The 10,261-nt window shown below is 43.5% G+C and overlaps 1 protein-coding gene across 1 annotated transcript; it reads left to right on the forward strand.

Moving 5' to 3' along the window:
* Positions 1–6,540: 6,540 nt before the first annotated feature.
* Positions 6,541–8,684, forward strand: nxph2a (neurexophilin 2a; the record flags this gene model as incomplete). Its single annotated transcript, XM_084688983.1, has 2 exons — positions 6,541–6,591; positions 7,460–8,684. Coding segments are annotated over 2 exons (798 nt in total), but the record flags the coding sequence as incomplete, so codon positions are not given.
* Between the last annotated feature and the right edge of the window lie 1,577 nt (positions 8,685–10,261).

Here is a 10,261-nt window from a genome sequence, read left to right on the forward strand (position 1 = left end):
GACTTCCAGGCGAAAAACACACCGTTAACATTTCCAGTCAATAGGTGTGTTCGACTTCATGCAGTACCGGCGGCGCTGACAGCCGGCTGCAGCCGGCTGCCTTGAAGCTGAGAATGCCATTGGCTGCTTCAAGTCAGCCGGGCTGCAGGCGGCTGCAGGCGATGCCGGCCCTGCATGAAGTCGAACGCACCTAATCGCTGTGTGTGCTTTTTTCTACTGTCTATGCCTGGCAAGCGTGAGAGCGCTTAGAGGAAGTTGCATAAAGGTCGAGGGCGGTATTGCAGACAGAGATTTCTATCTTTTTTGTTAAAAAAAGGGAGATTCCTCCCTTGAATGCGAATCCTGGTTGGATAAGGATTAACCTTTAGAGGAGTGAGTTCTAAATATTACCAACTCTGCCACCAGAGTGAGTTATTTTTTCAAAACGAAAGCTAGCTAGCTTTAGTTAGCTTCCGTTACCTAGCAAACTAGCATAATACTCGTAGCAATGCTACTACCTGCTAGTGTTACTTGTTAGCCTCCTAATTGTAAATTATGAAGCCATACTATAGTGTTTGTCATATAGTTTTTGTCTATCGGAAAATAGTCGGTTGGAATGTTCAGAATCACATATGTGTGACGGTACTTTGTGGGGCCCGCTTTCGAACGATCACATATACGTGACGCTACAAATTAACGGGTTAAAAATTGGATATGAAATCTGACACATAGTTTTAGCGTTAAACTAATTAAATAATTGCTGTCTGTGGTTCTATATGGGCTGTGTAAATCATTTAGGAAAATTATAGCTCGCAACATATTGAAAAAAATAACTGAACTATTTCATTTTTTGGAGCTGTGAACTTAGTTCAAAATCTTTAATTATAAACTATGAACTGAACCAGTTCATTTTAAAATGTGTGAACTATAAACTGAACTAGTCCATGTAGAAACTGAACTTTCCCAACACTGGTTAAATCTTTAACTGGCATGTGGCATCGGAAGTACATGCCACTGGCAGGAGGCGGGACATGCCATTTCCAAATGGTTTTATTCTTTAATAAATGTTTGTTTATTAATTACTTATTTTTCAACTAACTCAATTAAAATTACAAAGAGGGAAATTCGCAACTTTTTATCGCAACTTTCACTTGCTCCCGCAATTTCATCGCAACAAACACCTAAAAAGCATCGTAGCTTTCATCGCAACATTTTGGCAAAGCTCCCGCAAAATCAGGAATTTTAGCCCGCAACTATCATAAAAAAGGCTTGCGAAATCCTGGGGGGAGTGACTAGCCCATAGTTATACAGCACTAGGCCAAAGTCCTGTAAGACTAGCCCATAGTTCTACGGCACTAGTCCAGATTCCTGTAAAAGCATCCCATTGGCCAATTTTACTAGTCCAGCGTAAGACTTGCTGGTGACTATGTGGAAGTTTGTTCAGATAAAACAACAGGATGACCTCTAATCTGAGAGGTTTTACAACCCTACAGAACTTTCGCACACATTTGTGGGCTGAGTAATCAGGACGTGGCCCTCCAGCACCCCTCTGATAGTAAGCTACAGTATTCTCTCTACACACGACTCCCTCAGACCGTCTCTGTCATGTCTGCACTAATCACCACCTGCTGTTTGGGAAGGGCAATCACAATACATGTCAGGGCTTTGTAAAATGATTGACCTCTTTAATTAAATCTGTATGGCTTTCTTCTACAAGACGTGGCAGCTTTAGAATAAGCGTTATAAATCTGGCTCTGATTATTCCCTGTGTTTTCGGTTTTCGTCCCCCCTCCGGTTCTTTGAGGCCTCTCTTTCAGCTTGTCATTTTCAGGCCAACAAAGCACTGTCAGACGCTCTCTGTCTCTGCATATTTCTTGTGAAGTACCTGTCTTCACTACTGCTGAGAAAAATGGAAGCAATGCCTTTTTTTCTTCTTATTTTCTGCTTCAAAGCAAGCTGTCTCTCAGACATCCGTCAGAGGCTGATCTACTCTGAGAACAGAAACATTTTCTCTGTCAAATTGAGCTGAACCATTAGGAACGATCATGTGAGCAGAATCAAGTAGGAACACCTGAAACATTTGAATATGGCATGTGTTTACGTTTACGGATCTGAAGAACAAGAAAGAACACAGATTCGCAGTTTCTGAGAAAAAGAAAATTACTCTGTTGGAAGTATGACAGGAGGACATTCCACGCAACTTATTTAGAAGAACAGACGTTCTCTGTATAAAGTTGTGTGTAACTGTAGACTGCACTCATTGTAGTCATTAATCATAGAGGAAGAAATCTACAAAATCATAGCATCAAGGGTAATTCATCCCATTAATGGTGTACAGTTTTCTGATCCCCTCCAATCCCTGCTATCAGCCATGCTGGTGTCAGGTGTGAGGGTGGTGGAGAAGGTGCTTTGGTCGTGTAAGGGGATTATGAAAGTGATGATGCGTTGAAAGGTAACACCTGCAGGAAAGTGAAGTGTTCGGGGCTTTGCTGCTGTCAGACATGGCAGGAGCTGAGATAACAACAGCATTCCAGAGTACCTGACGGCTCCGTTCCTCCTGCCTCCTTGGGCCCAGTGCCTGGTTAGCAGCCCAGCAGTGGGTGGGGAAGGGGGTCTTGTCATCCACATGTTGAGGTTCACACCTTGCGTTGGCGTTGATCCCAGTTAACTGAATCTGGGCTCATCCACAGTTTTCAATATCCAGATAGAGAATGAATGAGCTGTGATTCTAATAGCAACTGCCAGCTAATCACACTTCAGAAATCCGCTTAGTCCATCAACACTGTAAAAAAGACTTAACCCACATAACAATTCAACACCCTCCATCCACACTGTAAACGTGTGTTTGAATATGTGTGTATGTGGGTGCATGTATATGATATATAGGTTATACATAGAGTATGAAATGTATAAAATGCCGGTGAGAGTATTTGATGAAATCATGTTTGTGTGGACTCATAGAAATGATTCATAATCAGATAAAGATTATAGAACACCAAGCTGAGTGTTTTACATGGGCTCAATCCGAGCAATGACCTTTGAGCATTCATCAGTACCTACAACCATGTAATCACAAACCCCTGCCATTTAAACACTCATATTTGCGTTCTTAAACACTTAATGATGCATTAAATGAGATTCCGACGTCCGTGTTGGATCTGTGGCACGAGGGAGCAAGTGACTGACAGCTCTGGCGTTTGACATGGCCATGTGGTGATCTATCTCACACCCAGACTTAGGCGGTGATGACGGTAGGGATTATTGACAGTAGACATGTTCTACACACATTCCAGACATACACACACAACACACACACAGACACAACAAATAACATACACACTTGAGACACATACAGCACACAGACGACACACACTTACATAAATGCACATACTTCACACAGTTACAACACACACGTACTCTCACACACCGACAGGCCCCCGAGCTCCATTGTCAGCAAGGGCTGATAGTGTGGATCCACGGCTGGGCTGTGATGCTCCTTGGCGTTGAGGCCGACTGAAGCTGCTCTGTGATTAAGAGTGATGGCTCTGGAGCGGGAGACTGCTGCAGCCATCACACCAGCAATCTATTCTTCAGGAGCGTGTAGACTCAAGCCTTGGGCAGCCTGGGAGCCCCCCGGGGCCCCCTCTCCTGGAACCGGCTCTTTGTGTGAATCATTACAAATGAAATGCCCAGTAACGTTCAGGGAGAAGGAGATGGAAGGCTGAGGCTGGGGGAGAGGAGGGAGGAGAAGCAAGAAGAGGGCCAGGAGGGAAGGGAGAAGGCAGGGAAGAGGAGAGGAGAGGAAGGGCTTCATGTGAATGTCATGTTTGATTCCTGAAAACAAGAAGCTGCATTTTCTCACCCAAAATGTGTGATCCAGTGTGTGTGTATATGCATGCATGTATGCTTGTTAGCTGTGTTTGTGTGTGTGTATGCTTAAGGCCACTGACTGACCACTGAAGACATTCCAATATGTCTGTAGCTCAGGCAGCAAGGCACACATGACATAGTATAAGGCACAGACACTGAGATGAGAGACATCTATTTATACAAGACAGACAGTGTTTTACTTGGAAGAAAGGAATTAAGTTAATGAAGAAAGAAAATTAGCGGAGAAATGTATTGCACCACAAAAGTTAGGTCTATTTGCACAGATTAATCCATGAAGCACAGTGCACATCGTCAGAAGTGTTCTTCCTGGACCAGTGAGTGGGTTAATTGCCCATTTTGTTTATTATGAGGAAGATGTCTGAGACTATTCTCCCCAGACACGGAACACAGCCTTATGTTCAGGTGAAATTTAGACTGGAAAGACAACAATTACATTTATTTTCCAGGCTTTCAAAACAAAGGGAGAGAAGAAAAAAAATGAAAGTAATACTGGTGCAAGCTCACTGAAAACCTCAGCAGAAACCTCCATGTTCTCATGTGCCATGTTCTCATCAGTTCTAGTTTATTCATGACAGAAGTAAGGCAAGAAGAAAGGGAGAGACACACACATATACACACACACAGATCGTGATGAACTGGGGGGGAGAGAGAGAGAAACCAAGAGATGGAGTGTGAGAAAGAGACAGAGAGAGAGGCAGAAAGAAAGAGAGAGAGATGGATAGATAAAGGAATCCGATGCCATCGACACTATCCAGCTCGCTTGAGATGCCCAGGGCGGGAACCCATCACTGTGGAACACTGTGTCGCCGCACCTCAAAACACCATTCTGAACGGTGGCCTCGCTAGATGACACAACCCGCCAGATGCCTCTGAGTTCTTAATAACTTTCTAGAGCCTACTTCTGGTCACCGTGGCAATTACCTTTATGTCAGGGCTCTAAAAGATATGTCTCCCCGAGGGAGTCCAGATAGCGTGCTCCGTAATGCTCATTACAGACCGACGACTGAGCTGATTCATCTTGACCATTGCGTGGCGGCTATCGCTTTCTCAGACGTTCTTCCAACCCAGACCTTCTCTGGACATTATCCAGAGACACACGGCACATGGTAGAATGATTCAATCAAAGGTTGGCTGTCGTCCGTGTCCGCTGTTCGTTTGGTGCATATTTCATGTACGTCTCACCTGCGTAGCATGTGCAAACATGCATACATACACATACAAAACTGGAGTATATAGAGTCCTTTAAGGGTTCTTGTACACTCAGCAGACACGTGTCAACACAGCTGTTGTCTTGACAGAGCACACCTGCATGAAGCCATGGCTGCTGAAATGTAGGTTTGCTCTGTTCTATCCACCATGGTTAGTACAGTCCACTTTACTACACAAGGTTAGAGCTTTAAGGATATCTGAACAAAGTTGTTTGGAGAGAGTAAAACCATAATTTGAGGAATTTCCCTACGTTTGCAGCTAATCATTCTGCCTTGAACACTTGAATAATGTCTGAGGTTGCCAATGTAATAAGTCTGGGGCTATTATCATAATACTGTATTGTTTTAAGCCAAGTTGCCCTGAAACGCCTTCAGCAAAGCAGCTGCGATTAAGAAATCTTAATTAAGATTTCTCCTTCATTAGACCTAGCCTGCCATTCTTGTTCGTATCCCTTTTCGTAGTAGAACCCACCACTTATTTCTTCAGTTTGAATGTTCTGACCCAAAGCAAACAGCCTCTCACACAAACACTTAAGCACACACAGAGATGCACAGACGTACAAACAACCAATTGTGTATGTTTGTTTGAGAGAGAGCAAGAGAGGGAGAAATGGAGAGGAGAGAAGTAGAGAGGGAGACAAATAGAGAGAGGGAGATAGTGTCAGACCCAGGCTTTCATGTTCTCAGTGTTTGGTTTCTCTCAAGGCATTTAAGTACTTGATATCCTCCTCATGATCCCCGGTGTTGCCACTGCAATTTACCCAGTTGCTCATCATACTTAACTCCTTCCTCATTTCCATTCTAATCATCTGGTAGAAACATCACCTGACATTTTAGCTGAAAGTGTGAGATACACATCCTTGTTTCGGTTTTGAAATCACCCGGTATGAGGTTCAAAATGAGAAACGGAAATATAGGTGATATTATAATCCCTTAAGAGTGCGCTCTTCTGCGGTAAGATTAAGTGAATAAATGTTATTTTTATACTGAGGTTGGTGGAGGATCTGGAGTCACACTGATTAAATTCAAAATAACATTAGAAAAGGATAGAAAACAATTCTCCACCCAGATGGGAATTGTCCTTTGGCCGTCATGGCAGACTACACAGATAATATACTTAGTGTATATACATAAAAACATCCACATGTACATAGGCCCAACCCTTTATGCCATGTCTGACAATTTATTCTCTAAACCAAAACCACGAGCCAAATTACACGTGAACAAGAAGTCGCTTATATTTGTCGATTAAATGCCTTTGAATTAGATGAGCTACAAAGCGACATTATTACATTATGTGTTCTCAGTCAATCATGTTTTCGTCGACGTCCTGTCTTAATTAGGAACAGTGATTCCTGATGGATGGAAACAGCTCTCCACGCATGGGAGACGCATCGATTTCACATTACACGTGGCGGAGCTCCCAAACTGCCATGCTATTAAACCCTGTCAGCCCCATTAAGGTGCGTCAGGCGCAGACGGACTGTTGAGGAAGGCACATGGCAGCAGTCTGGTAACAAGTGACTTTACAATATATCACACATTTTAAATAATTTAATGTTTAACAATGTTGAGGCTTGTGTTCTACATAATAAGCTGATAGGTACAGTAGGTTATTATGTTGCAACAATCAACAAACTCTGGAATGGGGCGGGGGAGGGGGGGCTGGTTTGTTCGCTGTGCACACATGTGCTTCAATTAAGCTTACAGCAAGAATTATAATTGGGTTGGAAATACTTGGAAGCTGCTTTGGAAGATTTCAAACAGCTCCTGTTCAGAGCTTCCTCCATCTGTCTCTCTCAGTGATCCCTACAACCAGGCCTGGGGAACGCAGGCACAGGCACTAATTACCAATAAAACGAGCTCAGCTTATTATCGTGAGTTATTAAAGCTTTATCTGAAGTGGACCACGGACGCCCCCTGGCTCCGAGGGGGTTGGGAGGTACAAGGGATCAGTGTTGTCTGTATTACTGCTTCCTCCTTTGGAACTTTCAAAGTTCACATCCTGCATTGTTCCATCTGATGTTGGGACGTCTCAGTATGTCTGGTGTGGGCTCCTTGTCTGTGATGGGGGGTCATTGGTAAACTGTCACATTGTCTGTTGGATTGAAGAAACGAGTGTCTAAATGAATAGACAGCTGTAGACGGGTGTTTGATGCAAGGGTTTCCTTCCCTCCACCCTCCATGTTAATCCAGTTTCATTATGTTCTGTTGTTTGTTTTGTCTTCAGTTCATTTAAACTGGAATATTCATTCCGTTTAACAAATCGCTACTAGGAGCTGCAGGACGCAGTGTGTTAATGTATGAGAGGAGTTTGCCCGTTTGCAGTTCAAGTTGCCTAACCCCCCCTTGTGTTGTGTTGCTCTCTGCCCCCTCCTAAGGTGAGCTGCAGGAGGAGGCCGGCTAGCCAGACAGAGGTGATGGGATGGGGGGAAGGGGAGAACCAACAGAAGTTCTCTCCCACAGGGGCCAGCCCGCGCGTCCTGAACCCCCTGCGACTGTTCTCCAAGGGCCCTGCTGGGCTGCACAGCAGCGCCAGGAACATGGCATACGTGGAGAGCATGGAGGACTTCTGGGACTGGTTATCTAACCAGACAGATGTCCAGGCGGCGCAAGCCAGAACTAAACGCAGGCCCATCGTGAAGACAGGGAAATTCAAAAAGATGTTTGGCTGGGGCGACTTCCACTCCAACATCAAGACGGTGAAGCTCAACCTGCTGATCACAGGGAAAATTGTGGATCACGGGAACGGTACCTTCAGCGTATACTTTCGCCACAACTCCACGGGGCTGGGGAACGTGTCCGTCAGCCTGGTCCCGCCCTCCAAGGTGGTGGAGTTTGAGGTGGCTCAACAATCCACGCTGGAGACCAAAGACTCCAAAGCTTTCAACTGTCGCATCGAATACGAAAAGACGGACCGGAACAAGAAGACAGCGCTGTGCAGCTTCGACCCGTCCAAGGTGTGCTACCAGGAGCAGACCCAGAGCCACGTCTCCTGGCTCTGCTCCAAGCCCTTCAAAGTAATTTGCATCTACATCGCCTTTTACAGTGTTGACTACAAACTGGTTCAGAAGGTGTGCCCTGACTACAACTACCACAGCGACACACCGTACTCCTCCACCGGCTGACAGAGCTAGCGGTCTGCAGCATGTGCCTGGATCTACCCTTTCGTTCAACCCTAACCCAGACCTGACCCTCGCCCTGACCCCGAACACCGAGACTCTTGAGTAAATCCGAGACCGTTGTATCCACACATTTCCGTTCTGATAGGCCAGGTGAAATGTTGCTTGTATTCAGTCAAACCTCTTGGATGTACTCAAGTATTTGAGGGGGGGGAGGATCAAGGGGAAGGTTTGGGATTCATCCTCAGTATGGTACACCCTGGTTGAACCCTCCAGCTCCTGTTTGTACTTCGGTAGCGTCTTCTTCATTGTCATCATTGTTGACATCATCACTTAAATCACAATTATCCCTATGCATCCTCATTCATTATCCCCATCCTGATTCATTGTAAAACTCGTCCTTATCCTCCCCATCAGTATCCTCATCATCATCCTTGTCTTCGCTGGGGTTTCCCCAGCTTCATCAAAAGAAGAAATAAGAACGTTAAGAAGAATTTCAAGTTAAACTTTTAGGGATTTCTTTTGGCAACATTCCTGATTTCTCCAAAAACAGTAATGTGAGGAATGACATTTGTTTGCAATACAAGGCTGGGAAGCCAGTTAAAAAAGTTACCCCTAGAATCACTCAGGATTTACGAGCCAACACATCAACACACATCCTCATCTCACATCTGTCAGCAATCTGGCTACCTACGTGAGAGAGAGACACAAAAAAACTCTACTAGTTCGTTATTGTGGACATAGCATCCCAAAACATCTGAGACAACCATTCATACGTAATTTTGTCTGCACTCTACAACTTCAGCCAACATTCTGAATGCCTCATTCTGAATTGCATTATTGACAGTGAACAAAGAATGTGCATATTGGATAGAAACTGGTGGATGTTCCAGTTGAGAGGACAGAGCTGCTGGACAGGTGGGTTTACTGGATCTGGCAGCCAGTTAACAGCTCTTAGTCATGGTCCTGCCACCAATCCTGACACCGCCTGGCTTTAATTGACTTTAATTACCCCAGAAAATTTCCATTTAGTCATCCTGGCCGACCAGACCAAATGAAAAAAGGAATTATATGTTTGGTTTCTCCTGTGGAATGGTTTTACTTGAGGTTGAAATATTGATCGGATTCACTGTTATTTTTCAACCCTGTATGGACGTTTCACAAGTACCGGGTGCTTCATAGTTTTTAAATGTATTTACTGGGTAGCATAAAGCCATAAACATATAGAATTATTGGGCTGGTCAGGCTTGTATGGGTTATATGAAATACAGCACACACACAAGACATGTCATCAGCCATATGGTCGGACATTGATATCCAAACAGAGGATTGGCCAGGGAATGCTCCATTGACCAAATGTATGTCAATCTTGTGAGAAGTGACTTAGCAAGATTGTTGTTTGCAGTCTCTGATGTGTTTCTTGAAACTTGTATGATACTCTACTGTTGTAAAAGCGACTAGATTTGTGAGACAACGGTATGAAAGACTGGAGTTGAGTGTTGTTTTAGTTTCTCACCATTGTGCAATGCAAAATGTGTTATGTGTAATAACTGGTAATTAACTAAACTGTGTTTACTAATGGCTTATAAGTAAAAAATGATGTCAGTTTTTGTTATAATTTTCCAGAGAAATACACCTGTAGATATCAATCTATATCGTTATCTATAAGTTTGGTGTTTGGTAGAGGTATGTTAAATGTATTAATTGAAAATTAGAAATTCAATTAGAATGTATTTTTTGTAAACCTTGCAATGCTCCGAGCTGTGTTCATTTCCTGCTTGCTTCATATTTTTTTTTATAGTTGTCAATAGTGTAAGTAAAGTGTTCATTTGAGTATATAATTGAATAGGAATTTATTTTATCAATATGAAGTTGTTTGTAAAAAATCTATTTAGGTTTTTATGACATTAAAATTGATTTGAATTGGACACACAGAAGGAGGTCAACTTGATTATTTGCTGACCATCTTTCTCTTCATCTAAACTAAAGGAGTCAGTGGGAGAACCAGACATTTTAAAAGATGCATTTCAGCATGGTGTTCTAATTCTCTCTGAATTCTTG

The sequence above is a fragment of the Hypomesus nipponensis genome, chromosome 23, assembly GCF_054491055.1.
Source record: "Hypomesus nipponensis isolate SF chromosome 23, ASM5449105v1, whole genome shotgun sequence".
NCBI lineage: Eukaryota > Metazoa > Chordata > Actinopteri > Osmeriformes > Osmeridae > Hypomesus > Hypomesus nipponensis.